The 25,102-nt window shown below is 52.4% G+C and overlaps 7 protein-coding genes across 7 annotated transcripts; 2 read left to right on the top strand and 5 right to left on the bottom strand.

Moving 5' to 3' along the window:
• Positions 1-411: 411 nt before the first annotated feature.
• M406DRAFT_332100 (uncharacterized protein) lies at positions 412-2,062 on the bottom strand (the record flags this gene model as incomplete). The annotated part of the gene is made up of 10 exons (XM_040920716.1): positions 412-466; positions 497-526; positions 686-851; positions 993-1,016; positions 1,282-1,293; positions 1,484-1,541; positions 1,642-1,728; positions 1,761-1,776; positions 1,858-1,884; positions 2,037-2,062. The coding sequence occupies 10 exons, from the start codon at positions 2,060-2,062 to the stop codon at positions 412-414; spliced, it is 501 nt and encodes a 166-aa protein (XP_040774591.1).
• A 423-nt stretch (positions 2,063-2,485) lies between these two features.
• On the top strand, positions 2,486-4,613 carry M406DRAFT_64552 (uncharacterized protein; the record flags this gene model as incomplete). Its single annotated transcript, XM_040924885.1, has 5 exons — positions 2,486-2,535; positions 2,910-3,064; positions 3,193-4,097; positions 4,150-4,333; positions 4,414-4,613. The coding sequence occupies 5 exons, from the start codon at positions 2,486-2,488 to the stop codon at positions 4,611-4,613; spliced, it is 1,494 nt and encodes a 497-aa protein (XP_040774590.1).
• Positions 4,614-5,429: 816 nt separating this feature from the next.
• CHOL-5 (CDP-diacylglycerol-serine O-phosphatidyltransferase activity protein) lies at positions 5,430-6,396 on the top strand (the record flags this gene model as incomplete). Its single annotated transcript, XM_040924389.1, has 3 exons — positions 5,430-5,505; positions 5,607-5,896; positions 6,028-6,396. 3 exons carry the CDS (start codon positions 5,430-5,432, stop codon positions 6,394-6,396), a joined length of 735 nt encoding a protein of 244 aa, XP_040774589.1.
• Positions 6,397-6,850: 454 nt separating this feature from the next.
• M406DRAFT_352408 (nucleotide-diphospho-sugar transferase) lies at positions 6,851-9,537 on the bottom strand. Its single transcript, XM_040922686.1, has 3 exons — positions 9,301-9,537; positions 9,179-9,235; positions 6,851-9,105 (listed from the first exon to the last, which is right to left on the bottom strand). The coding sequence occupies exons 1-3, from the start codon at positions 9,397-9,399 to the stop codon at positions 7,057-7,059; spliced, it is 2,205 nt and encodes a 734-aa protein (XP_040774588.1). The 5' UTR covers positions 9,400-9,537; the 3' UTR covers positions 6,851-7,056.
• Positions 9,538-13,764: 4,227 nt separating this feature from the next.
• On the bottom strand, positions 13,765-15,234 carry M406DRAFT_332096 (uncharacterized protein; the record flags this gene model as incomplete). The annotated part of the gene is made up of 7 exons (XM_040920715.1): positions 13,765-13,846; positions 14,049-14,068; positions 14,185-14,306; positions 14,519-14,539; positions 14,605-14,683; positions 15,082-15,150; positions 15,199-15,234. 7 exons carry the CDS (start codon positions 15,232-15,234, stop codon positions 13,765-13,767), a joined length of 429 nt encoding a protein of 142 aa, XP_040774587.1.
• Positions 15,235-16,753: 1,519 nt separating this feature from the next.
• Positions 16,754-19,020, bottom strand: M406DRAFT_217557 (response regulator; the record flags this gene model as incomplete). Its single annotated transcript, XM_040915504.1, has 7 exons — positions 16,754-17,175; positions 17,242-17,437; positions 17,502-18,374; positions 18,440-18,580; positions 18,693-18,765; positions 18,832-18,848; positions 18,964-19,020. Coding segments are annotated over 7 exons (1,779 nt in total), but the record flags the coding sequence as incomplete, so codon positions are not given.
• Positions 19,021-22,032: 3,012 nt separating this feature from the next.
• Positions 22,033-23,263, bottom strand: M406DRAFT_103890 (uncharacterized protein). The gene has a single exon (XM_040915087.1). It carries the CDS (start codon positions 23,074-23,076, stop codon positions 22,810-22,812), a length of 267 nt encoding a protein of 88 aa, XP_040774585.1. The 5' UTR covers positions 23,077-23,263; the 3' UTR covers positions 22,033-22,809.
• Positions 23,264-25,102: the final 1,839 nt, after the last annotated feature.

Raw genomic sequence — 25,102 nt, 5'->3', positions numbered from 1 at the left:
GGAGGCACCAAATTCTATTTTGAGGCCTTCCTCCCCATAATGTGTTTTCTTGCCCATCTCTCATCCAACCAGCCAGATCCATTGGGCTGGCTTTTGGTCTAATTCCTAGCGTCTATGCCTATTTGGCCCATTATAATATGCAAAAGTTCTACGTGTCCGTCCTCATCAAGAAGCTGACTGCATCGGATGAGAAAGCATGTTTTGCAAGAGAGACTGCAGTACAACCTCATTATAGAGCCATAGAATGTTCGCAGGTAAACGAGAGAAAGACCAAAGTTGGCTCAGCGTTCTCTTCTCGTTTCGATCTGGTGTGGATGAGAGATCGCTAAGTCAAGAATGAGGGAACTTCGGGGCGAATTCAGTTCAATGCTAGGTTCCGACTTGTTCGAGAGCGTAATTATTAGGGATCATCTATGCGACAGCTGAAAGAGGCGACCACTCCCTGCTGACTGGAAATGGCCGTGGCCTATAGAGCTGCGTAGATAGTCGGACTCACACATCATCTTTCCTGTGCGGAATCCTCAGCCTAATTACGACGTTTTATACCTAGATAGGTCACAATATTTCCAGCTTGCACAGCGATAGAGCTTCTCTTTAGAGCTCAAGCATTCATTAAAGTTCGTCTACGAGTTCTGGATCGTTAACGCCTGAACTATTAGGTCAACCTCTGGGATCAACAGAATACTCTGCCACGCTAAGCAACGAGCCTATCCTAATGCCAAGAGCAGCAATGGCCTGCAGAAGGACCTGGAGGGCGAACATGGGCTCAAGCAGAGAATTGATATCCTCCAGGACTGTTGGGGGAGGCCTTAGCAGCATCAAGACCCGTTTACGCAAGGTGAAGGTTTCGTCTGTTTGAGATTTGATACTGTATTTCTACTTTAAAAAAAGTCTACTCTCCCATGATACGAGGAGGACTCCTGATGAGATAGATAGTAGCCAGGACGCCTCTTGCTTAGTTGCAGAAATTTGTCTCAGACTCGACCTCCTACCTTTGTAGTCCAACATGACACAGACTTTCAAAGAGTAATTAACTGTAGTCTAAATAACGCTTTTCAATAAAAAGGATAACATTCTCAAGCCCGGCATTAACGACTTAATGCAGTATGCTCCCGATGGGTAAAGTCAACCTCACGGCTCATGCTCTAATTTCACAGAACTGTTGGTTTGCAGACAAGACCTCGAACAGTAGGCAGAACACATATTCTTAGCTAGAAGCAGCATCCAGGTGACTTCTCGATCTTATCGCAACTTAGTCTTGTTCCTTCTTTGCAGACCTACCTGTGAAATGTACTGCAATTACTTGGTCAATTACTCGAAAATCAGGTCACACTGCCAATGTCTATTGGTGATCTATCGCGTTGCGAACGAGCTATGCTCAGGAGAGGACTCATTCAAGTCAACATTACAACCGCAGAACCTGAGCTGGAAGTGAGGCATCAAATAGGAGACAATTACAGATGCTCAGCTCAGTATAACTTACCATACAGTAAACCGCCCGGCAAACAGAATCTTTCAATGGTCTTCAGTCTCGCGAACATCTGGTTCATCCTACAAATCGATCCTTAGCCCGGATCGATGCCCTAGGTCGTCCTCATTGTGCATTGATTATTACTGAACAATGAATCTAATACTATTTACCCTCTCGTCCAGCACGCTGCTCACAGCCTCGGGAGAGCCTTCACCAGATCCCAAAGGCTTCTGAGGCGCCAAGCCGGACTCGGGACGCTAGACATCCGGTACGGAGGATGCCAACTCACAATAAATTTCCGCCTACTGACACAAAAAAAAAAAAAGGGTTCAATTATAGCTAGTAACAAGTGAACATGCACCCTCATGCTAGCTATATCGACGAACCAAACGCCCCCTTTCTCCGACCAAGATCTGTTGTTATGGCCGCTAGATTATTTATGGCCACAAGCCATACGTAATATTTCTATCCAGTCCGGGGAGCACGAGCGGGCCACAGAAAACGGGCCGGTTGTTTCTTGTACTATATAAATGGTTTGCAGAGATGTGGGGCTCTCCGTGTTGACGTGCTTTGGCCACGGGCGTTCGTCATGGCTTTATCTCCGGGATGGAGGTTAAATCCGTTCCAGGTAGTGGGAGGGTAGATAATTGCACAGTTACCATAGTTCTGATTTGTCGGAATGTAACATATATACTTGAGGATTTACAGAGGAGGGGAGAGGGGGGGAGGTTTTTTGCAATCTCCTTACGCTGCTCAGTCCGTGAGCATCTATACCGGCGAGCGGTTTGACAGGTATAAAGAGAATTGATAATGCTCAATCGCTCTGTAAGACTGGACTCAAGTGCTCTGAACGAGTAATATCGAAAACAAATCGCTTCGATATTTTTCCTCTTGGACCCTCTATTCTCCAAAGAAATGAGAGAGCAAGAGACCCCCAAAACAAAACTAGGGCCATGCTCGCTCCATGAAAATCTTTAAGGGGGCGGAGGGGGGGGGGGGTGTACCATAGTAATTATGTGGTTTTCGCCCTTCCCTTCAACGGCTATCGTCATGGTCCAAATTGCGTGCTCGCAGGCCAGCGATGGCACCTTGCCTGGCCTGATTGTCTGATTCGTCGCGACAGGGCTTGAAAATACTTCCGAATCTGTACGTCTAGACTCTTACTGCTTATTATTCTTTGCATCGGTATAAGTCTAGCCGCTTGGACGTTGGAGCGAACCTGTCTGTCGGGACCCTGCTACTACTTACTAGTCACCTCCTGCGCGGAAGCTACGGTCTCTCTGAAGGAAAAGACAGTCAAGTCGCCCGCCAGCAGCCAAGACTCTAGAGAAACGATGGCCTCAGCCAGAGACCACGAGGTCGACAAGGAGGCGAGCCTGGAAGCCCCTGGGGCTGGCGCATCCCCTTTGCCCACTCGTGACAATGACATCGAGAGCAGCTCGGACGATGCGCTCGACGACAACTTTGCGGTGTTCAAGGCCACAACGGACGCTGCATTTGAGGAGGCGGAGGTGAAGAAGACGCTGAGGAAGATTGACATGCGCATCGTGCCGGTGCTGTTTGTTACCTATTTCCTGCAGTACCTGGACAAGAGTATGTTATGATTGGTGATCCTTTTTTCCCTTTTCTTTCTGGGTTGGTCTGGACGAAGCACACGGATATAATCTCTCTATCCCAATACCTGGGCTGTAGACAGCTGCTGACAATTATGAGCATTGCAGACTCACTCAACTTCGCCAGCGAATTCGGCCTCAAGACCGGTACTCACCTGGTGGGACAGGACTACTCGTGGCTGAGCTCCATCTTCTACTTCGGCTACCTGATCGCGCAATTCCCGGCCTCGTACGCGCTCCAGGCGCTCCCGATCGGCAAGTTTGTCTCCATCGTCACGATCATATGGGGCGCCATCCTCATGACGACGCCCGCGTGCACGTCCTTTGCTGGGATCGCGACGAACCGCTTCTTCCTGGGCGTGACGGAGGCAACGGTCAACCCAGCATTCGTGCTGATCATGAGCGTCTGGTACACGTCTGCCGAGCAACCACTGCGCCTGGAGTCGTATTACTGCACCAACGGCCTGGCTACCATGTTCGGCGGCCTGATCGGCTACGCGGTGGGCCATATCACGACGGGCCTTCCGCAGTGGATGTACGTCTTTATCATCTTTGGAGCCATCAGCTTCGTTTGGGGCATCGTGTCCCTGCTCATACTCCCGGACCTCCCCTCCACGGCCAAGTTCCTGACGCCGCGCGAGAGGGCCATCGCGGTCGATCGGGTCAGCCGCAACAGGCAGGGTGTTAAGAATCGTCACTTCCGGAGGTACCAGGCGGTCCAGTGCGCCAAGGACCCCAAGACGTGGGTGCTGTTCGTCATGGCGGTCGGCGCGCAGGTGCCCAACAGCGCGCTGACGAGCTTCACGAGCATCATCATCGACAGCTTCGGATTCGACACGCTCGGCTCGCAGTACCTGCAGATCCCGGGCGGCGCTGTGCAGTTCCTGGCGCTGCTCATCGGTGGATGGGTGTGCACTCGGTGGCCGCAGAGTAGGTGCATCACCATGATAGTGGCCAATACCATCTGTATCATTGGCGCAGCCTTGCTCGTCGGCCTGCCCGATTCCAACAAGGTAAGTTGTCCTTCTGGCGGAGTGACTATGCATGCAAGCTGACCATCCCCAGTGGGGCCGACTTGTCGCACTCTGGCTGTGCTACTTCCAGGGCCTGGGATTCAGCATGTCCCTGACCATGGTCTCGTCCAATGTGGCCGGGTATACCAAGAAGCAGCTCACCGGTGCTATTCTGTTCACGGGGTACTGCGTTGGCAATATCATCGGCCCGCAGACGTTCATCTCTAGCGAAGCTCGTGAGTTTTCTTCCTCTTTCTCTCCTACTCCTCCTCAGTTCAAAAGACGGTAAAGTGCTGACCAAGCTTGAACCTCACAGCTGGTTACCACAGTGCATACATTGCCATGCTGGTGGGATACGCGGTGAAGCTGGCCATGGTGGTGGTCCTGTATATCTACATGGCCAGGTCGAACAAGGCTCGCGACGCTGCCGGGCATACTGACGGTGCGGCGGCGATTGAGATGGGCATGCATGATCAGACGGAGTTGGACAATCCTGGCTTCAGATATACTCTGTAAAGAGAGGAAATATTGTCAGCAACAGGCGGCGTCTATTGCCTGGGTTTTAGGATGTTTGATACCAAATTAAGAAGAAAAATAATATTGAGAGGAAGAACCGTCAAGGGCCTGCATACGACTGCACAAAATCACTTGATCAAGTAATGTAGCTTTCTCGCTATAGCATCTGCCATGCATGCCTTCATGCATTTTCACCTCGACAACTTCTTATTGGTTTCTTTATCCTGACCTCAGTGGCTGGCTACGTCTTCCCGTGGGACTCGACCCTCTTCTAATTCTGTGGGGGGTGGGGGCCCTTGTCCAGGCCCTGACGTTTAGGAGGGCAGGTCTAGGCCTAACCAAGGTAGAGCGATGACGGCATTGCAAGGCGCCAGAGGTGGGACCTGACCTTGCTCCTGCGGAAGCTCTGCTGCAAGCTTGTCTGGGGACCGTGCTGTGCTATGGGAAAGTCTTGCATATGCGCTGCAAATCAGATCCAACCACTACGTAGTGTTAGCCTGTCTCGAACCAACGACGTGCCCTTGTGTGTGTCTTGAACTCGAAGATCTCTCTTGTGAAAGTCTGTGGGAGCCCTCCGTCACTTTTCTTTCACTTTTGTGTCCTCCCTCCGTCTTTTGAAACTTGTTTCTCTTCTCAAGAGGCCTCATTTCCGTTCACCGCATTAAAATCTCTACCTCCTACAGCTATTCCTCCTCCTTCTCTTTCTCGTCATCTTCCTCTTCCTCCTCGTCTGTCGCATTGGACTCACGACAACAAGGCCAGCCGCATTCCTTCGCACAACTCTACCACATCCGAGTCCTGCGCCAAGAAGAAGTCATGTCGAAGCGTGCCTCCACGATGGCCTCGTCCAACGGCGATGCCAAGAAGGACTTGGTCGACACCACCTCCTCCTGTAGGCCCCTCTTCCCCTCCCTCTCCTCCTCCTCCTCTCGTACTGTCCTTCTATATGCCTTCAAAGGACCCATACTAACAAATGCCTGGAAAAATAAACAGCCTATGACAAGCAAAAGAACCTCCTCTCCTCGGAGGTGGGCCACTTCTCCCTCATTCGCGCCCTGCACCTCGCCGACCTCATCACCGAGCTCAACGGATTCTGCGGCATCATGTCCGTTTTCTCCTCCATGCGCTACCTTCTTGGTGACCCCGCCTCGCTCGGCAACCTATACGCCGCCCTCGCCTTCTTGCCATTTGGTCTGTTCTTCGACTTCATGGACGGCAAGGTCGCCCGCTGGCGCAAGAAGAGCAGCATGATGGGCCAAGAGCTGGACAGTCTCGCTGACCTGGTATGTCTTCCAACAACCCACCCCCTCTCAAAGGGAAATTCCCAACACAAGACAACCTGTCTTCTCGCCCACCCCCCAACCCCACCTCTTCTCGATCACAGGCTGACCACAACAACCGCAAATTGCAACAGATCTCCTTCGGCCTCGCCCCCGCCGTAGTCGCCTTCGCCATCGGCCTTCGCACGCCCCTCGACCACATCCTCCTCGCCTTCTTTGTCCTGTGCGGCCTGACCCGCCTTGCGCGCTTCAACGTGACCGCCACTGCCATCCCCAAGGACGCCACCGGCAAGGCGCGCTACTTCGAGGGTACACCGATCCCCACCTCGCTCGGCCTCGACGCCCTGATGGCCTACTGGGTCTACAGCGGCAACATCCACAACAGCCTGCCCGGCGGCGTCTGGTTCGCTGGCTCTGTGCTCGAGGTTCACCCCGTTGTGCTGCTGTGGGTTGTTCATGGCTGTTTGATGACGAGCAAGACCATTCATATCCCGAAGCCTTGAGAGCGTGGACTGGCTTTTGCCCCACATCCCCGCCCCAAAACGCCACAGCCTCTCTCTGCTTGTGTCTTTACACTGGTGACGACAACGACAACGACGACGACGAGAATTCCCGGCAGTTGGAAATCAGACCGTGACGTGGGGCCTTCAAGGGGGAAGGAATAAATAGGTCGGAGGAGGTCGGTGTTGGCTGCTTGTTTCGTTTTCTTTTTCTTGGGTCGGCATTGGGGACAGTAGCACATCATGGCATGCCGGGAGAAACAGAGAGATGCACTACTGCTATAGGGCTCGGCGTAGGCATGATTATGGTGATGATGATACCTTTCTTGTTTAGTATACGCAGATTGAAAAAGGGGCAGATGCAAAATACTCGGTCTTCCCTTTCCCCTTCAGATACGGCGGCAATAGAAGAATCACCAAGTTTCTCTCCAGATGCCTTTTTGTTGTTGTTGATATTGGGACTCGTGTGTTTTAATTGCGGTATAGTAATAAAGAGAGAGTAGTCGAGCCGATTGATGACTTGAAACCATCTCAGCACGCACACACAGGCCGTGCGTATCCTCAGATAACAGTGCATAAATCATCCCATCATGCAAAGTATAAGAGGATGTATTCCCCGAACTAGTTCCACTGCCGACGAATCTGAGGTGCCGGCAGATTCTCCTAGTCACTGTCATCGTCTTCATCGTCGTCATCCCCTTCCTCCTCGCTGCTCTCCTCCAGCCAGTCTACAAGGACCTTGCACCGAGCTCGGACACCACTCATGGTCTCGCCCTCCGCAGCGCGCTTGTCTCCCCACCATGCCAGGATGCCATCCTCTTCTACGACATCACCGTTGTACATGCGCTGTAGCATCGCCGCGAGCAGGGTACCCAGCCGCGCGGTCTCGACCTCGTCGGCGTGCGACACCAGGCTCTTCTGCACGGCCATGATGAACTCGACCTGCTCCGCCACGCTGCCGCTGCCGACGCCCACCTCCCGCAGGAATTTGGCCGCGCCTATCTTAGCGGCGACGGCCTGCTCTGCTGCCTTTGCAGGCTCCAGCGGTCCGCCTTCTCCAGGGGAGAGAAGCTCCACTGCCCGCCGCACGAACGCCGCCGCTACGGCCCGCCGGACAGAGGCGTCAGAGGCGTCCTGGCCCAGTCGCAGGCCCATGAACTCGAGCTTCGCGCCCTCGAAATCGTCGGCTTCACCGCGTAGTGCGTCCAGCAGCCCGTGGACGGCTTCCTTGTGAAATGCGGCCTTGTTGATGCCAGAACCAGAGTCGTCCGAGGCAAAGGATGAGAGGCGGGATCGGGCTGTCTGATTGAAGAGCTCTCCAGCCTCGTCGTCTTCTGACTCAGTCTCGACCTCTGAGGAGAGCGTGGACACGGAGGAGGTGGAGATGTTGAAATTTGCGACCGAGTAGATGAGCGATTTTTGAAGCTGGGTCGGGTCGGTAGGGTCAATCTCCTCATCATCCTCCTCGTAGTCGTAGACGGCACCCTTGCCCTTTGGCCCGAGAAGCTTGAGGTCGGTCTTGACTGAGGTTCGGTCGTGTGCTAGCACGGAGAGTACTGTGGATGGTGGGATGGAGATGTTGTTGCTGATGGTCACGTCGAAGGAGATAAGTGAGCCGGCGCCGATGGTGCAGTCCTTGCCCACAGTTGCAGAGGTGCCAAGTATGGAGCGCGTGACTGTGGTTCCATCCTCGATTGTGACGTCGTCCCAGATGTAGCTGTCCTCAATCGTCACATTCTGTCCGATGAAGCACCGTCTTCCGATGACGCTGTTCTTTATGCTTGTGCCGCTGCCGACAATGGTTCTGGACCCAAAGACCGACTTTGAGATATCTGCATCCGACTCGAACATAACGCCCTTTTCTCGCAAGACATTCCCCTTGTACATGACGTATGATTGGCCAGAGACCAGATTCGAGTCGGGAACAAGTGGATAGGTCCACCGGCCGAGCACGTCTCGAGTTATAGAGTCGTACATCTGCAGGTTGCTCGCACGTGCTGCATAGCCCTGGTCGACAATCTCGGTGTAGATGAACTTGCCGTTCAGCTCCCAGTCCTTGAGGACACCATGCAGGAAGTTCTTCCTGGGCAGCTCGTAGTCGAAGCTCTCTGACCACAACGCCAGCACGTCCGGCGTGCAAATGTCGATACCTGGGTCGATCAGGTCTGTTCGAATCTCTACAGCCTCTTGTTCGAAGATCATGGGGTCCAGGACGGCGTAGTGGTCGCTCTGCAGAGGGTTCATCTCTTCATAATGCAGACATCTTCCTGATGTCGAGTCCATGGCGAAGATTGGTGTTATTCCCTTTGACTTTGTCCTGTGCTCGCTCAGACCGCCCGACCTCAGCACGACAGTCATGACGGCCTCCCTGTTGGCCTCGCGCCTTGCCTTGTGCTTTGCCAGGGCAGTTTCCAACTGTATGTTTGCCACGCAGTCGCCGTGGACAAGTATAAAATCTCCCGAGATCAGTCCTCTTCCATCCAGGTCGCGCAGGAAGTCGCCGACCGAGCTTGCGTCGGAGACCCGGATGAAGTCGACAGAGGTGAAAGGGTTGATCTTGCTGGTAGGGCTCCAGCGCGGGTGATCGTTGATGTAGCTCTCGATTTGATCGGTGTGGGCCCCTGTGTAGATGATGACCTCCTGAACCCCGTTCATATCAAGGAACTCGAGAGTATACTCGATCAGAGGCGTATTGGCCAGAGGTAGCAGACACTATAGGAGGCAAAGGAGTCAGCATGGCTTGTAACGGGTTGCGAGGAGTGCGTATTGGGTCGCGGGCGCGTACTCTTGGTTTCTCGAGGCTAAAGGGCACGAAGCGGTCCTGAAAGTAGTCTGCCAGTATCTATAGACGTTTTGAACCGTCAGTCAGCATGCTCACAACAATGTGCCCTCTGTCATAGAACTCACGACTGCCTGGAGGACATCCTCGCGCTGCTCATCATTGCCAGCCTTTCCAGAGGGCTTTTTGCCCTTGGCGGCGGCTGCTTTGCCGCTTTTCTGTGACATTGCTCAGGCTTGTATCCTGGGGATGATCTACAGTCGGTCACGATGGCTATGAAGGGGCTGTTCTTCAAGAGATTGTTTCAGGCGTTGTGGTGAGCAGTGCGCGTTCATTGTTCCTAAAGGTTGATGGGTGGGATGGTGGGGTTCTTTCTCGCTCTGAAGGCAGGCCCTGGCATTGAGTGACTCAATTGTTCGAGGTCTCCCCAGTGGAAAAATTTAAGTGGGCACTGGGGGGTAAGTAGTGCGGGACCTGCCGCCTTGGGCGAGCATCCCTGCCACCAAGGCAATGTCACTAAAATTGTATTGAACCTCCTCGCATTTTGGATGAATTACATATCACATGAAATACATCTTCTGGTTGATGCGCCGTGCAAGTGAAATTAGATTTCACAGGGTTACTCGTACTTAGTCTGTACTCTATATTGTAAAGACCCAGATCAGCATTGCTTTAATACAGACACACATGTCATGTAAGCACTGACATGATTTGGTGTACATTTCATTTCCTAGCTCTGTCCCTGCAGTGTTATGTTGTCTTGCAGGTTGATCATGTCTCCGGGGCCAGGCGGGGAGAGGGGGATCTTGTGCCAAAACCGTGGGTGTAAATCCTCAATTTGAGCAGTACACTGGACTCTCTCACTCCTTCTTGTAGTCCCTGCCTGGATACTAGTCTCATATGAGTATATGTTGGTGTCTGAGAATCCTGCTCTGGGCTCGTATGCTCTTCCAAGTGTGTTTAGAGCTAGGATGCCTCTCGGCCTCTCTCCTAGGCTGACAGTAAATCGAATGACCCTAGCACTTATGAAGAGGCAATATTCGAGACGAATTTGTCTCCCAATTTACAGTATACGTCAAGATAGACAACGTCTTGGAGGATGCAAGCAGGCCATGCACAGTGGTGCCATATCGGGCCTTGTGCTTAACAGGTAGCGCCTAATTTGACAGGTCACCAAAAGACAAGGCTTTGATCATCTGCAAGAAACGTTGGGTGAGCCCAGTATTTGTCAGGCGATGTGGGGTGAGATTGAAACAAGGGGAGGAGGGAGTCGTGATTTATTTCTGACAACAAATATTCGGGTTTGTGCAGAAGGTCAATATCATCATAACACAACAGATGGAATGGCTACCCTTTCTTTGCTAATCACTTACTCTTCGCCGCCTACTTGGCTACGTAGATCACTGTGAGAGGAGGCTGATCAATTTATGTTTACCGTGCGAGCCTTGCGTGTGACTTGTTGTTGCAAGTTCTTAGTTGCGTTCACTAAGCATGGCTTGCACTGCCGCAACACCAGCTGACTCGAGTCTTTGTATGTTATGTCGACTACTTGAAAAGCCGTCTTCGCCCTTTGCTTCTCTCCAAGTATGAAGAACCCGAGATCCTGATGATGGTACTTCCATTCCTGGAAGCAAACTCCCGTGGCTGCATGGCACATTGATTTTCGAAACAAAAAGGTCACGTTGGACCAGGAAGATGTTCACCGTTCTTATCAATATTTACAAGACAAGTTCGTGTTCGAAATTGTAAATAAAACCCAATCATTCAGGATCACTACATCAGGACCATCTATGTGTATGTCATTGTGTGGAAAGCAAGGGAACGCAGCATACAAGATATCTGCACTGATGACACTGAAGATATGTCGGCGCCAGTAATGGAAGAGTATCTACTTGTCCCCCAAATCTGACGTTCGGTGTATGGGGACGTGGTAGCGAATTCCAATTTATATGGCCGGCCATTTCAAGCACAGCGCATGATTATATTTGTTGGGGGAAGTAATTGTCCTGTGTCCTAGTGTTGGGTTGTTCGTATGTTGTGTAATTGTTTCACGGATTATTTCCAGGGGGCAGCGACTTCAACAAGGCTCTAATCTCCTCGCACCCAACTCTACAAGCATGTGTTTTATCTGGCACCATACTTTCAAGAGTGATGACAGCTCTGGCACGGCGTAGGTCCAGGCACACCGCCTTCGAAAGGCCGAAGCCCTTCCAGCCAAGGCCAGACAGCAAGGAACTTTGGTTCTTGGAACAAGGCGCACACTCTGGTGGCCATACTTGAACGCCTAGAATCAAACTGGAAGCGGGACGGACCATCTGTCATGACCAGACACGACAGCCTCGTGCCCCAGAATTAGCAAGCCGCACCTGGCTCGGTATGATGCGGTGTGGGTTGAAATATGCATGCTGTCATCTTGGGAATTGGGCTACGCTGATTTGAAGACCAGACCAGCGCCACTGTGAGCGCCATTTCGCACTCGCCGTCTGAGCATCTGCGGGCCTTCTCCCACCTCTTGCGAGTTCATGAGATAGTTAAAGACAGAAGGGGTAGGGTGAAAGAGAAATGATTGTGAGAGGGAGGGAATCCACAAGTCAGTTTCCCCGTGACGCTGACTGCTGCTTGGTAACGAGGGAGATTTCGCCGGCAAAGGTACCCGTTCAGGAATAATGACCCACGCCGATGACAGTAATACGAAGAAAGAATTATGAGCAAGTTTTGTATGGAATGGTACTAGGAGCCTGTAGATAATAGCCTTGTTTTATGAAAGAATCCTCCCGAAACCTTTTCTATGAATCAGGGTTGATGATAATTGTTGACAATCCTTCTTACGGATCACGTCTGAGCCTTGAAGAAGGACGGACGTCGGCACTCACTGGACTGACTGTTGCCCCCTTCCCGCCGCTCCCGAGCGCGGGCAAATCTTCCGAGGTCTCGGGATACCGGCTACATCATCAGCATCCTTCTTGACATGTGGGATTTGTGTGATTTATGCATGCATGCATGTGTGTTGTGTGTGTGTGTGTGTGTGTGTGTGTCAAATGTATGCTCAGGCGTGTTGTTGGTTTGGAATACTTAGTACCTATTGATGGTGTGGGGAGGGGTGCGTGCGCTGCTGGACTAGAAGATCAGAAACAAAAACGGCTTAACCGAAGTGCCGATCGATCTTTATCTTGGCCGGAATGAATGATGGATCCTCACATGTGCCATTCCATACCACTTAACCTACATACCTCTAACATGTAAGCTGTGATGTGATGAGTGATGATGATCATCATCACCAGACAGGTCCCGGGCCCCAGGGTGGAAATCTAGAAGCCTAGAGACCCGCACAAAGGGTCCTAAACGGTCTGGGCCCTCGTCTTTGCGCCGTGTACCACACACCATCAATCACACCTTTCTAGTAAGTATTTGGGAGGGTAAATAGGTAGGGGGTAAGGAGGTATTCAGGCAGAAAGAACATCGAACAGGTTCTCGACCATCACCGCCAGGGTTCATTCTGTTCTACGTTGCTACACAAAGCCCTCTCCTCCCCTCCCTTTCTCCCCCTCCCGAGAAGAGTGTTTCGAATCCAGAAAGACATTCCAGATGTGATGGGATCAAGTATGTAGGGCTTATGACGGGGCGTATTCATCTCGTTCAGTTGTAGCTTGCATTGATTTCCCACCATGTAACAGCCTAAGACTGTACTTTGCTTATTTTCACAAGCCAAAAAAGAAAAGCACTCATGTAAAAGAATGGTCTGGCTGGCTCTAGGCAAAAAGCCCCGGTTTTAGACGCACTCTAGACCACTACAACCACCCCTGTATGTGTCACTTATGATATCCCACACCAACACACACACACCAGAAGGGCTATGCGAACAGGGATTCTTTTCTTTCTAAAGCGTGCGTCAAGGGCTGAACCTCCGTCGACGAAAACCCGTGGCTATGAGGATCTGAACCAGAGCTATTATAGTAACGTCGTTGGTAGAGCAGTAAGTAGTATGTAGCATTAAATATTTATGCCTTGTACAGTTCGGATTACCGGGAAGTTGAACTATCCGGAATGATGATGAGATTCCAGTTCTTTCTTTTTCCAGCTCTCTGTGAAGTATGAATGCTGCTGTCCTTCGGGTCATCTCGTGTTTTGTGTGTTTTCTACTCTCATTTTTTTCTTTTTTTTTTCTTCTTCTTGGCCTCTCGTCCTCCCTCTTCGCCCTCCCTCCCTCCTTCTCTTCTGCCCCGACCTCGTTTGTTATCCGCGGTAGAGAGCACAGAGTAGTAAAAATGTTTACACGAAAACCCATATAGACACACAAGTCCAACCTCGCGTAAGGGCGCGCGTCGGCAAGGGAAACCCGCATCAAACAACCCCCCTCCCCACCTCTTCCCAAGGTCCCGAAAAGTTGAACTACGTAGAGGGGGTGGTGGGTCGGTCCCAAGAGGTCCAGACCTGTGATGGACTGACCCCGTGCGCGCGCCTCTCTCTTGCTCCGGGATGCACGGGACCGCCACGGTTCTTGATTCGACACAAGGGGCTCCGAGAGGGGGGTAAAAAGGAAAGAGAATAGAAGGATAGTCGGACAAAATAGACAAGAGGAAGACACAGATCCGTCAGTCATCTCGATTCTCAATCATCAAGCAGCCTTGTTCCCGGTTCTTCTCTCTCTCCCTCTTCTTGTCCTTCTTTCTGTTACTGTTCTCCTTCATCACATCCCTCCCCCCCCTTCACCCTCCAGTTGAGTCGAGCGCGTACTGTGTGTTTGGCTGCTCATGTCATCGTGACCGCTACTCTGCAGCATCTCGCAAAGTTCTACACCGACCTCCCTCGAGATCACTTGACTGATTACAAAACAGTTACCGGTTCATTCTGGGACACTTTCCTTCTTCTGTCTTACCTCTTCTTCTTCTCCTCTCCCTTCCCACGTCACATATATGATGCAAGATTGCATTTAACCTTTTCGATCATGACCATCCCGTGAACAAGAAGCAACCCTCGCCTCTTTCTCCCCCCCCCCCCCCTCTCTTACCTACCTTAGCTCCAACGGCCAGGCCTGGGCTGGTGGGGGCCTGGCCTGCACTACACTGTACCGCACCCGAGCCAAGACCCTTCCCTCCAGTGGTGGGGGTTCCAGGCCATTCGATGGCCGCCACACCTGAAAACAAAACCAGGAGCATCAGCACACGGGAATGACAGGAAACACAGAGACACAGAGAGAAAAGGTAGGGGGTTGGAAAGGGGGGAATAGTTTGAGGATGTGTGTATAAGTGTGTGTTCCTGCGTGTGTGCCTGCATGCCTGTGCAAGGCGGCGGTGGAAAGAACCAAGTTCATCCATCCGTCCGTGGAACTATCTGGTTTGCACTCACATGCTCCGTCCCCCGTTATTGCTGTCATGCCATATATCGAGATATATATACATTTTCCCAGCAAACCCCGTCGCCGTTCGTCTTACCTTGTTTGCTCCACTCTCGTGGGGTTTCCCTTGTGCGTTGGGATACCTTCTCCGGGCTTTGCTTTATCTTGACACCTCTCTTGATTTTTCTTTCTATTCTTTTCCCTTCTTTTCTTTTCTTTTCTTGCCCTTATGTTCCACACCACAAACACTATTTTCTTTTCTCCCTAATCCAATACGCTTCCAGGCCCCAAGATGGTGTCATGACGAGCCTTCGAGCCTTCGACCATCACTGTTATAAGCCTGCGCCGTCATCTTTCCTCTACCCAGGTGGTTACTCCCACATTTTTCAGAGAAAGTTTGCACGTTACACTCAGGCACACACGCATACACATCCACTCGTTTTCAGGCATCCTCCCCTTCCCTGCCTCCCACCTGGCAGGGATAGATAGCAACCCCCCAGCCTTCTTTCCTCTCCTCTCCTCAACCCTCTTGTCGCAGCAGCAGCAGCACCAGCACCACCCCACCACCACACACAACGGCAGCAGCAATGACGACGACGACGACGACGACGACAATGACAAACAAACCCCCACCACCCCTTAGCTAAGGCACCACACAAGGACGATAACACGAGACCAGACGAACACGAACCCAAAGCTTGCTCCCCCCCCCCCCCAAAAGCGACATGGGTGGAAAATACGACAAACCCACACCCCACCAACTTTTCTCTCCTAACCCCTCCACGACGACTCAACATCCCAGTCCCCCGCCCTCACACCGTTTAAGACCCTTGAGGGGCCTGCAGCAGCAGCAGCAGCACCACCACCACCACCAGCAGGGTCCTTCCTCTGCATGGCAGCGACTCCTTCGGCGATTTCGGAATGGAACTCTAAGGGTACCTTGGTTGGGGGCCGGGGGGAGAGGGGGGGAGGGGACCCTTCATGTCGTAAGAAAAAGACGTGAACCAGGCATGACAACCACGTTGATGAATCGCTTCCATGGTTGTTGTACATTTCCTTGGTTTTTTTTTCTTTCTTTCTTGTTCTTTTATCTCTCTCTCTTTTTCCCCCTTCTTATTTTAATCTTACAGTCGACTTGCCTCCGATGATGCCTCGACCTGTCTTGCATGCTGTCGTTTTCCCAACCTTTCTACAACGCTGCGCAGGACGAGTGTCACCAACAGCTGCTGCCTCCAAGCCCTCCTCAACATCTAGACACAACCAAAAGGGCAGGGAGGGGGTTGGGTTTCGGGGGCAGGCTTTCTCTATCTTCAAATGGTCGTCAGCCATCAACCCGCCTGGCAAGACAAGTGTCAACGATCCTCCTTCCTGAGTCTGCCCGCTTCAGTTTTGATGCCAGTGCACAAGATTCAATCCAGTATGCAGTTGTTGGACAGATGCGACATGTCTCATTGAGACTTCTTCCTAGTTATCCCGACAGGGCGTTTTCCCTTTCCGAGTCTCATGCTCTACACATAACCATTGCTGGGATAGGTACTCTCCGCCTGCCAATTGCCTTCAGAGGAGTCTGCAAGGGGAAAATCACATGTTGGTGCACTTGGTGCAGGCCGCTTCTTCTCTGCAGCCCCGCCCATCCTTCGTCCCTCCCCCTTTCTATAAGATGCATCCTAGCATGCGCACAGCGGTACCCAAAATCACAAAACAGAGGGTGAAAGAGAGAGAGGGGGGGGGGGGGAGGTAGAAGTTTGGGAAATCGTTAGGAAGGTTCGCAACGGGAAAAGCGCGACGGATGCCTCGAAATCCCCCGCCGAGGACCCAGAGGCACGATGCTCCCCCCAAACGCCGCTCGTGAAAGCTCAAATGGAATCAAAACAAGCCAGGCCTTACGGAGGTAATCGGCAAAACTCATGCGACCGAACCGTATATCTTATGTCGCCGCGAACAATAATAGAGAGGCTGGAAATCGAAGGATGCCGATAGATGTCAGTTTGGGTGTTGTGCCTCCCGGCTGGTCCAAGATGCATTCGAAGTTGTCGAAACACACGAGAGCGCGCCATGGGAACACGCACACAGCGCATATATGATGGCCAAACAGCACACGACAACAAACACACAAACTTTTTTTCTTGATCGTTCTTGAGGGTGGCTAGTTGGAGGAGGAGGACGACGTGGAAGAGAGGGCTTTATTGCCTGTACCCAGGTCCGGTCACAGGCGTGTACATGCGCTGGCGCTTTCCGGGTGGCTCACCACCACCGCCGCCACCACTCATGTCTCCCGTCATCCGTGGAATCGGCGGTGTCCCCATCTGCGGCGCAAATGATCCACTCGGGGTCATGACCATCTGTGGACCACTGACGCTGATGGTGCCGGACATGTATCCCCCATCCATATTGGGCGAGGTGTGCTGCGCAAGCTGCTGACCTGGCGAGTGCCATGAGCTGCTGGTGGCAGGAGAATTGATGGGCGTGGTCTCGAATTTCATGCCGGACCCCGTGACTGGAGGAGGAGCGTTATACGTGGGTGTCGAAACGCCAATGCCCGTCATGGGCCCTCCGTTAGGCTCAAGGTCCGCCGCGTTGGGGTTCTTGAGCATGTGACGGCAGTATTTTTTGACAACCTTGACCATGCCCTCTTTTGTGAAAGGCTTTGCTAATGTGTCGTTCATTCCTACAGACCAGTCAGTCCCAAATTACACTCGAGGGTGGAAAGGGAGGAGTCGGGGCTTTTCCTTACCAAACTGATAATAGTGGTTAATCTCCTCGGCTCGAATGTTGGACGTCATGGCAATGATTGGCACGGTCGGCGAGACTGTCCTGATATATACCGTGGCCGACACACCGTCCATATTGGGCATGATAATGTCCATGAAAATGACGTCGTACCGATCCGGCTCCGAGTTGATCTTGTTGACGGCTTCCTCGCCATTTTGCTGCAAATGGTATTAGCGCCATGCAATTGCCTCGAACCTGCTTGCTTCGAATCAAGAAACCTACCGCGAGTTCCACCGAACATTCAATCTGGTGCAGGAATTTGGAGCCAATCCTCGAGCAAGTCCTGTCATCCTCGACCAGAAGGATTCTTGGCTTCCTCTCTTCCCAGATGGATTCCTCCTTTCTTTTATTTTGAAGGTTGATCTGGGCTGGCATCTCGGGTGGTGGTCCCTGGGGTAAGGGGAACGGCAGGTTGTTGACATGATCTGGATGGAAGGGATCGATACCGACGTTCGGTCCAGCAGGGTACACGAGATGGCGGGGGTCATCCATGAAAGGGGTTCCCATCATGTTGGGCGGCAAGATGGCGGAGTTGGGCTGCGAGAACATGATCGAGCTGGCAGCTGAGTCCGGTGGCGAGTTCGCCTGGTACGCAACAGATAATCTCTGGAACGCGCGATCTGCGGGGGCGTCTGGCTCGATGGCGTTCAGCAGGTCCCGTGCCCTCCGGAGCTCGATGGAAGGCTCATCATTGCCGTCAGGGAGCACGCCCAAGGCGCCATTGTGGAAGTTGGACGACTGGCCGGAGTGTCCTGAATGCCCCGAGTGCCGGCTGTTGCGTCTATGCTCGTCGAGGTTGTTCAGGTGAGTGAGCAGCTCGGTGTTGACCTGCGTGGTGATCTTAACGTTCTTTTGCAGCGCCACGAGCTCCTCTACCAGGATCTTGTTGCTGCTGGTGAGCTGGCCGACGTGCTCTTGGAGCTGCTGGACCTGGTGCTGTGTCGCGTTGAGCTGCTCGGTGAGGAGGGCCAGCTGGTTTGCTTGGTACACATCCTCGGCAGGCTGTGCCTTCCTAGGCGCAGGTGCCTTGCGACGGATGTTGTCCAGGTTCCGCTTGTTGTGGATTGTGAAATCGGGATGCTTGAACTCCCACGCCTGCGACGATGGTGGTGAGATGCTAAGTCTACAGAGGTCATGATCCGGGATAACGTGCTACTAACATTAGGACCGTACGGGGATTGGCCATTCTCCTCGTTCTGTCTGACCTTGTGGAAGTCATATTTATTCAACTGGCGGACAAAGCTGGCGAAATTGCTGTGCTTGAAGTGCTTGGGCAGTATGTCGTTGGTGAACTGGTTGTTCTGTGCTCGGAGAAACTTGGTCAGAACGGGTTCTTCCGCCCCTGCTCCTCCTTTCTCTTCACCTCCGGGAGGTCGACAGCAGGGAGGGGGTGCTGGGCATTCAGGAGCTCACCTCAAGCACAACGAAGCTGTCGCCACCATCCCCCCATCGAACGATAGATGCATACTGGGGATCCTCTAGCATCCTATTTTCCAGTGGTCAGTATGAGTCGGCGGTCCATGGAAGGCGCGTCAAGATAGGTCGAGCATACTTGTAGAGCTTGCGAACCTGTTGGCCGTTGCGCCGTTAGTGCTGAGTCTTGTTTCTGGGCAGGGAAGAAAAGAGGGAGGAACAAAGATAAAGGATCATCAACGGTTGCTGGCGATCCGCAGGACAGACGTACAAAGTCGCTAGAATTGCTGCCTCCTCCACTAGGCGCAGCCATATCGCCTTCGGGCGGCATGGCAGAGCCGCCTATGGTCTTTCCTGCGGCGTTGTGACTGGACCGTTCAACGACCCGTATGCAAAGACTTGCGCTACTGTCAGGGCGATGATATTTGACCGCACCACAGCCAGGCCGACCAGACTCGTCGCGGTGCGTACTCCGACAGAGCGCGGTTCCTCTTTATCCTCTTGTAGCCTCCCAGAATACCAGGCGCATGGACTTAAAAATACCCTCGCGCGTTCCCAGTGTTAACTGTAGAGAAGGGGACAAGGGGCCCGAAAGCGCGGAGAGAGAGAGAGAGGGAGAGGAAGAGAAGAAGTAAGAAGCGTCGAGGTATATTGGCCTGTGAAGCGTCGTATTGTATCGTTGGCGGCTCAGAACTTGGACTTGTCCACTACGTAATCGGGAGGGCGGTCGCGATCGATGTTGGGAAGTTCGCAATATCGAAAATAGCCCTGATGCGAAACGTGGGGGAGGGGAAGAGTCGCGTTGACCACAAAAAATGGCAAAACGTTGAAACGAGATGCGATCGTCAGAAACAGAGAGAGATATTTTGACAGGTATTGTTGATTCTGGGAGGGAGTTGGAGATTGGTGGGCGGCAGCGGGCGGTGGGCGAGCGATCTTGGCGTGGTGGTGCTTGGGTTTAGTCGAGGGTAGCCAGCCGTGGGTAACTTGTTGAGTAGCAGTAGTGGCGTTTAGTCTTAGTCTGGAGGGTCAAGTACCGTAGCGCACGGTTCGAAAGCGCCCGTAGGGACGTCCTGGTCTTCTGATAACTAGCTGGAATGCGGTTTCGTTTCGCCCAGCAAGTAGGGGGCGGAGAGGGCAGGCAAGTCAGGTCTTGTCAAGGTTCGGGGCAGGCCCTCTCTGGTGGGTGGTCGCGGTCTGCAGCCTGGTACCTATTCCCCAAGCTCAAGGAGTTACCAGCCAGTCTGCCTCTGAGTCTCCCTGTGTGTGTTTGTGTGTGTGTGTGTTTGTCTCTCGCTGGCTGGAGACAGGATGAGAAATTCGTGAGAGCCAATCTGCTGGATGAGCAGGGGGGGGGTTGCTTGCGTGGAAGAGCCGAGTGCGAGGTGAGCCAAGTCAGCCCGGGCGGGCGCTGTAGGGGACTTCCCAAGAAAAAAGACGGAGACGGACGGGGGTGCCACCACCAGCAGTCTGACAGGGACAAACGCTGACGTCCGTGGCTGGAGGGACTTGGATGTGGATAGTAGTAGTAGTAGAGAGAGAGAGTAGCCCCTAGTAGGAGGCCTGGTGGTAGTGTGTGTGGTGGCGGCGGCTGTCTGGTTCTTGAGAAATGGGAGAGACGTCGTCCGTGTGTATACCAAGCGAGTACTGTCAATTGTCACTGTCACCGACACTGTCGAGGAAGGAGGAGAGTAAAAAGATTAGATTGAGAGGGAAGGAGAGCGAGAGGGAGAGAGAGAGCAAGAGCCCTGTCCGAAAAATCCCAAATCAGGTCCAATCCAACCCCAAAGCAGTCATGCTCGACGATCTGACCTGGTCTGTTCCTCTCCTTCACTTTTCCCTTCCTGCCCATTGACCTCATTTTGCTTCGCTGCTGGGCTGGGGGCCCTGTTGGGGCTTTGCTTTTTGGCCACTGCTCTGGGATTGGTACATAGTACCCAGCCTGCCGAGGTACGTACATTGTAGTACTTGCACAGTTACAGAACCACCGCACATTATTACGCACGGAGAGCGAGAGGAATGGGCAGAAATGGGCAAGATCCGAGGGCGATCTTCACCGAGCATTTGCCAAACTGCCAGACTGCCAACCAAGCGCCCCTCCTCTTTTCTTTCCCCTCTTCTACCCCCTCGTTTTAAGTTCTGTCATGTTTACCCGCTTTTTGAATTGTTGTTGGTTGGTTGGTTGGCTCGTTCTGTGCTGTCAGGTCCTACCCACTGTTGTACTAATAGCAGCTATGTGCTGTCTTTGGTGATATACTCAGGTGGCAACCAAATTTTGAGAAAGGGAGGGGGGGGGGCACACACACACTTGGATGGACTGGGCGCTGTAATGGCGCGTAAAAAAAGGCCTGCCTGTAAGCTTGGCATACGCAGTGCTGCCAGCTGCCAGTTGGGAGGTGAACACAGGCTGGGCAAAGGAAGGTGGCAAGGTGCCAGGGTGTCAGAGTCCAGGGCATCTCAAGGGTATCAGGGTGTCCGGTGCCCACTAAGCACAGTAGTAGTAAGGTGTTGTCTGTGGGTGTGTGGGGTCCATCCAGTGCCCCGGCGCCCCGGAGCCCCCATCGATCCAGCGTCTCAGGGTCCATTCATAGTCAGAGACGTGTACCTTTGTACCTCAGCGAGAGGCACCGCAGTACGTGGTAATCTGTGCCCGAGATTATCCCTCTGTACTAATTGAGTGTACTTCCAAAAAAAAAAAAAAAAAAAAAAAAAAAAAAAAAGGAATTAGAGAGGGCCTCTCAGTCATCGTGCTATATCTCTCTCTGTTTCCCTGCCTTCAGGGTGCTGGTGTGTATCCTCAGCAGCTTTTTCTTGGCCCTTTTCTTTCTGCCTCTTTTCCTCTTACCGGTTCTTGAGGGCCCAGATTAGGTGTGCGGCGATCTTCTCTCTACATTTCACTAAAACTGACTCTCCCTTCGAAGACATCAATGCTGAGTGAGGAAAACGAGAGTGAGAAAGGGCAGTGGGGTCGGACTATGGCTCTGATGAAGGATCTTGTTTCCGGTCCTAATCCCCTCTTTGGGCTGAAATCGATGGCGATCCTCAGCACCCCCGTCTTTCCTCCCCTTCTGCTATCCGACATGTATTTTCCCGCCTTTTCTCTCTTTCTTCTTTCTTTCTTATTTTGTCTCGCCCTTCAGCAAGAGCACACTCGTACTGTGGTCCCTTGCTCAGGGTTACCATGCTTGTCAGCTGCAACCTGTGTGAACCACAACCACGTGCACATCCCATTTTTTTTGGGGGGGGGGGGGCGGTTACTGGCGTCCGCTATAGATCGATCTTCATCGCCGCTCCTGCTCCTGTCCTTGATCTACCGCCTACATCCGACGGCAGTCTTGATCCTTAGGTCTCATCAGAATTTCGATGCTGAGACAAGTAGGAGAGACAATGGAAGAGGTTCGAAGGGATTAGTCCGTCCATCTGTTACCACAATGCCAACCTTGTCGGGTTACTGAATTAGGGACTCACGATGCGCACGTGTCAGAAGGCCTCCTTCGTACTCGTTTTCTCGTTTTCTCTTTTTTTCCTTTTCTTTGTTCTTTTTTTCTCTTCTTTTTTTCTTCTTTCCATTTATGAATCCCTCAAGACAGGTACGCCAATCCCTGCCGGTTTGGCCTTTTAGGTCCCTTGACGCCATTTTCGTTCAATCATAGCTCACCGGGTCCCAGCCGGTAGCTGTCAAGCAACCTATCGTCAGGACCGAATCGTGTCGGAAAAGCGAACGGAACTGCAAGGCCCCGGGGTGACAGAAGTGTGGACTCGTCTGGAGGGCCACGACTTCCTATGACATAAGCCCGCCCACAAATACATGAGCCTGGCAGGTCAAGCAGGCCTTGTCATAATGGACAGGCCTTGGCCCCGTTCCCACCACAGCCCCATAAATGTATTATGTCTTGACACTCGAACGCTATGTGGCCCTGCTGCTGAAAGATGGCGTCCTGATCGGACTCCCCCGCGTTTCCCCCCCTTCCCCCTTCTCTGTTCTATCTTTGTTCCCTCCTCCCTTCCCACCCTCCAATCTTCATCGTCCTCCAAGTCCTCCTCTCGATTACCGAAGGTCTAGACCATTCGACCCAGGAAAGAGGGTCCTGGAGCTGCAACCTTGGTTCCAAGCTTATCAAGTTCGCTGACCCAGCTGTCGAGGACCCCAGCAGAGGCAGTCCCTGGATGACGGGCATAAGGCACGGGATCTGGGTAGATCTAACTCGATCACTTTCCATGTGCTCGTGTGCCAACAAAATGACGGGTCGGAACCTGCCGACATGAACACCATTGAAGAGGGAGGAAGGGAAAAAGGGGGAAAAGAAAAATCAAACAAAATTACCCAAGCGGGCGCACTGCAAAAGTGAAGGAAAAGAAACAAGGGCAAGCCCGGTACAAGCATCAGCCGCGAACTTGATCGAGAGCCAGATGGAGGGTGAGGAGGGGCCCCCTAGGACTCAGCTCGCCTACGGTAGAAGCTCATTTCCTCTTCTGGACGACTATTTTGATTTCTTATATCTACATAAATCTTAAATAATGGAAGAGTTAAGAAGAAAAAATCGGCCAGTCAGGGGTCGCAATTCCCAACCAGTATATGCCTCTCTCTCTCTCTCTCTCTCTCTCTCTCTCTCTCATACCCCCTCCCCGGCTCCCCTTTTCTTTCCCTCGTGATTGTAGCCGCCGAACTTTTCCCATTTTTCCTTTCTTTTTCCCACCAACCTTTCTGTTTTGGGACTCGTGACGAGACCGCTCATGAACCCAAACCAAACCGGGCACGGGATCCAGCGATACGGTGGTGCGAGGTGTTTCAGCCAGCTCTTCCTTCTTGTGCTCACCCCCCCCTTTGGGGCGAGAGGATAGAGTTTTTGCTTTCAGTTAAAGATCGTCGTGCGTGGTGTGCCGGCGATATAGCAGGCCGCTCCAACATCGGAAATCCGACCGCACCAGCCGTGAGAGTTGTCAATAGTTGTGGTTCATAATTCAGAGACATACATGATCTTGCCCTCTTGCTATGGTGCAAGTCACGGATCACGATCGAACAGCTCACATGGTAGGACAGCCAAACACCTGACCCGCCTACTGAATCGTCGAAATGCCTATCCAGGGCGCGATCATTGGCTACAGAAGTATTTGCAACTTTGTCTTTCGAGAGGTGCTGTCTCAACATATCAGACATCCCGCGGAGGCCAGCCGGGACGTTTCTCTCCAGGCTGGTCTGACAAGGGGCAAAAGGCTAACTCTCTGCTCAGGCACATCTTGTCTTCTTGCTGAGTCTCGTGGGAGAAGAGAGGAATTTGGCCGCTGCGGAACAAACTCTGCGTGCCTGTTCCTTTTTTTTTTTTTTTTTTTTTTTTTTTTTTTTTTTTGGTAGATGCCGGATGCCCCGAAACATCGAAGGCGCGGTGCCACCAGTCCTATCTGCCGGACCGTGTTCCTCTACTCTACGCCAAGGAACCTCGGCTGAACTTCCTTTTGCTCGGGAATACGAATCGTTGTGAAACCCTCTCCTCCATAGGGTGCACAATGTGATAAGCGAGGATTTGAATGGCATGGAGGCCCTTGGCCTATGAGATTGTAGGGGAAAATAGACTCTCAACCCGAGTCGTCAGGTAAAGGGGCGCGCTTTGGTCGGTTGGTTTTTTTTCTTCCTTTCATTTTGCATCGGCAGGTCATGGGTACCGTAATATGACCGCCGTAGCCCCGAGTCGTGTCCGGACATTTTCTTCCAGCTGCCTGCATTTGTCTATCTATAGTATAGTATATACTTATCTCGGGTGCCCTTTTGGTTGCATCCTCCTGACTCTACGTAGTATCTATTCTCTTCTGCAGAAACCTCAAAATAGCAAAACTTTGTCAAAACTCTTGGGCAACCTCCTTATTCAGCAGCAATGTGATTCGTTAATCTTCCTCTTCCTCCTCTAGCTAACAATCCTTCTCCCCCCCCCCCCCCTTTCACGCTGATGTTTTCAGAAAATTGCCAGCCGATCGCGCCATACAGTCCGCCTCGCCCACGATCACGAGCTGCGGCCCCTCCCGCTCCGCCAAATCTCCGACCACCCTGCCCTGTCGAAGATGCTTAGGATGTCCGGATTTTTACTACCACCCAATCTCCAGACTCTTACCCTAAATTTCAGACGCACACGTGTGAAAGGTTGATGTAGCGCGAACCAGATCAGCGGATCGGAGCTGCCGCAGATGACCTGTCTCGAGTCAGGTCGAAGGGAAAGAGGGAACCGGCGGCGAGTATAGAGCGTTTTATCTACAGGTGCGGGTGGAAGGGGAAAAGGGCAGGAATTTTTCATCTTCTTTTCGCCTTGCCCACTGACATGAACGAGTGCACGGCAGGGGCGCAAGAACGAAGCGGAGGCAAAGAAGAAAAGATTACTACTCTCTACATATCGAAATATGGGCGGGCGGGGGCGGATGTA

This window comes from Cryphonectria parasitica, assembly GCF_011745365.1.
Source record: "Cryphonectria parasitica EP155 unplaced genomic scaffold M406scaffold_6, whole genome shotgun sequence".
Lineage (NCBI taxonomy): Eukaryota > Fungi > Ascomycota > Sordariomycetes > Diaporthales > Cryphonectriaceae > Cryphonectria > Cryphonectria parasitica.
Note: the sequence above shows the minus strand (reverse complement) of the source record. Positions and strands in the feature narration are given on the sequence as shown.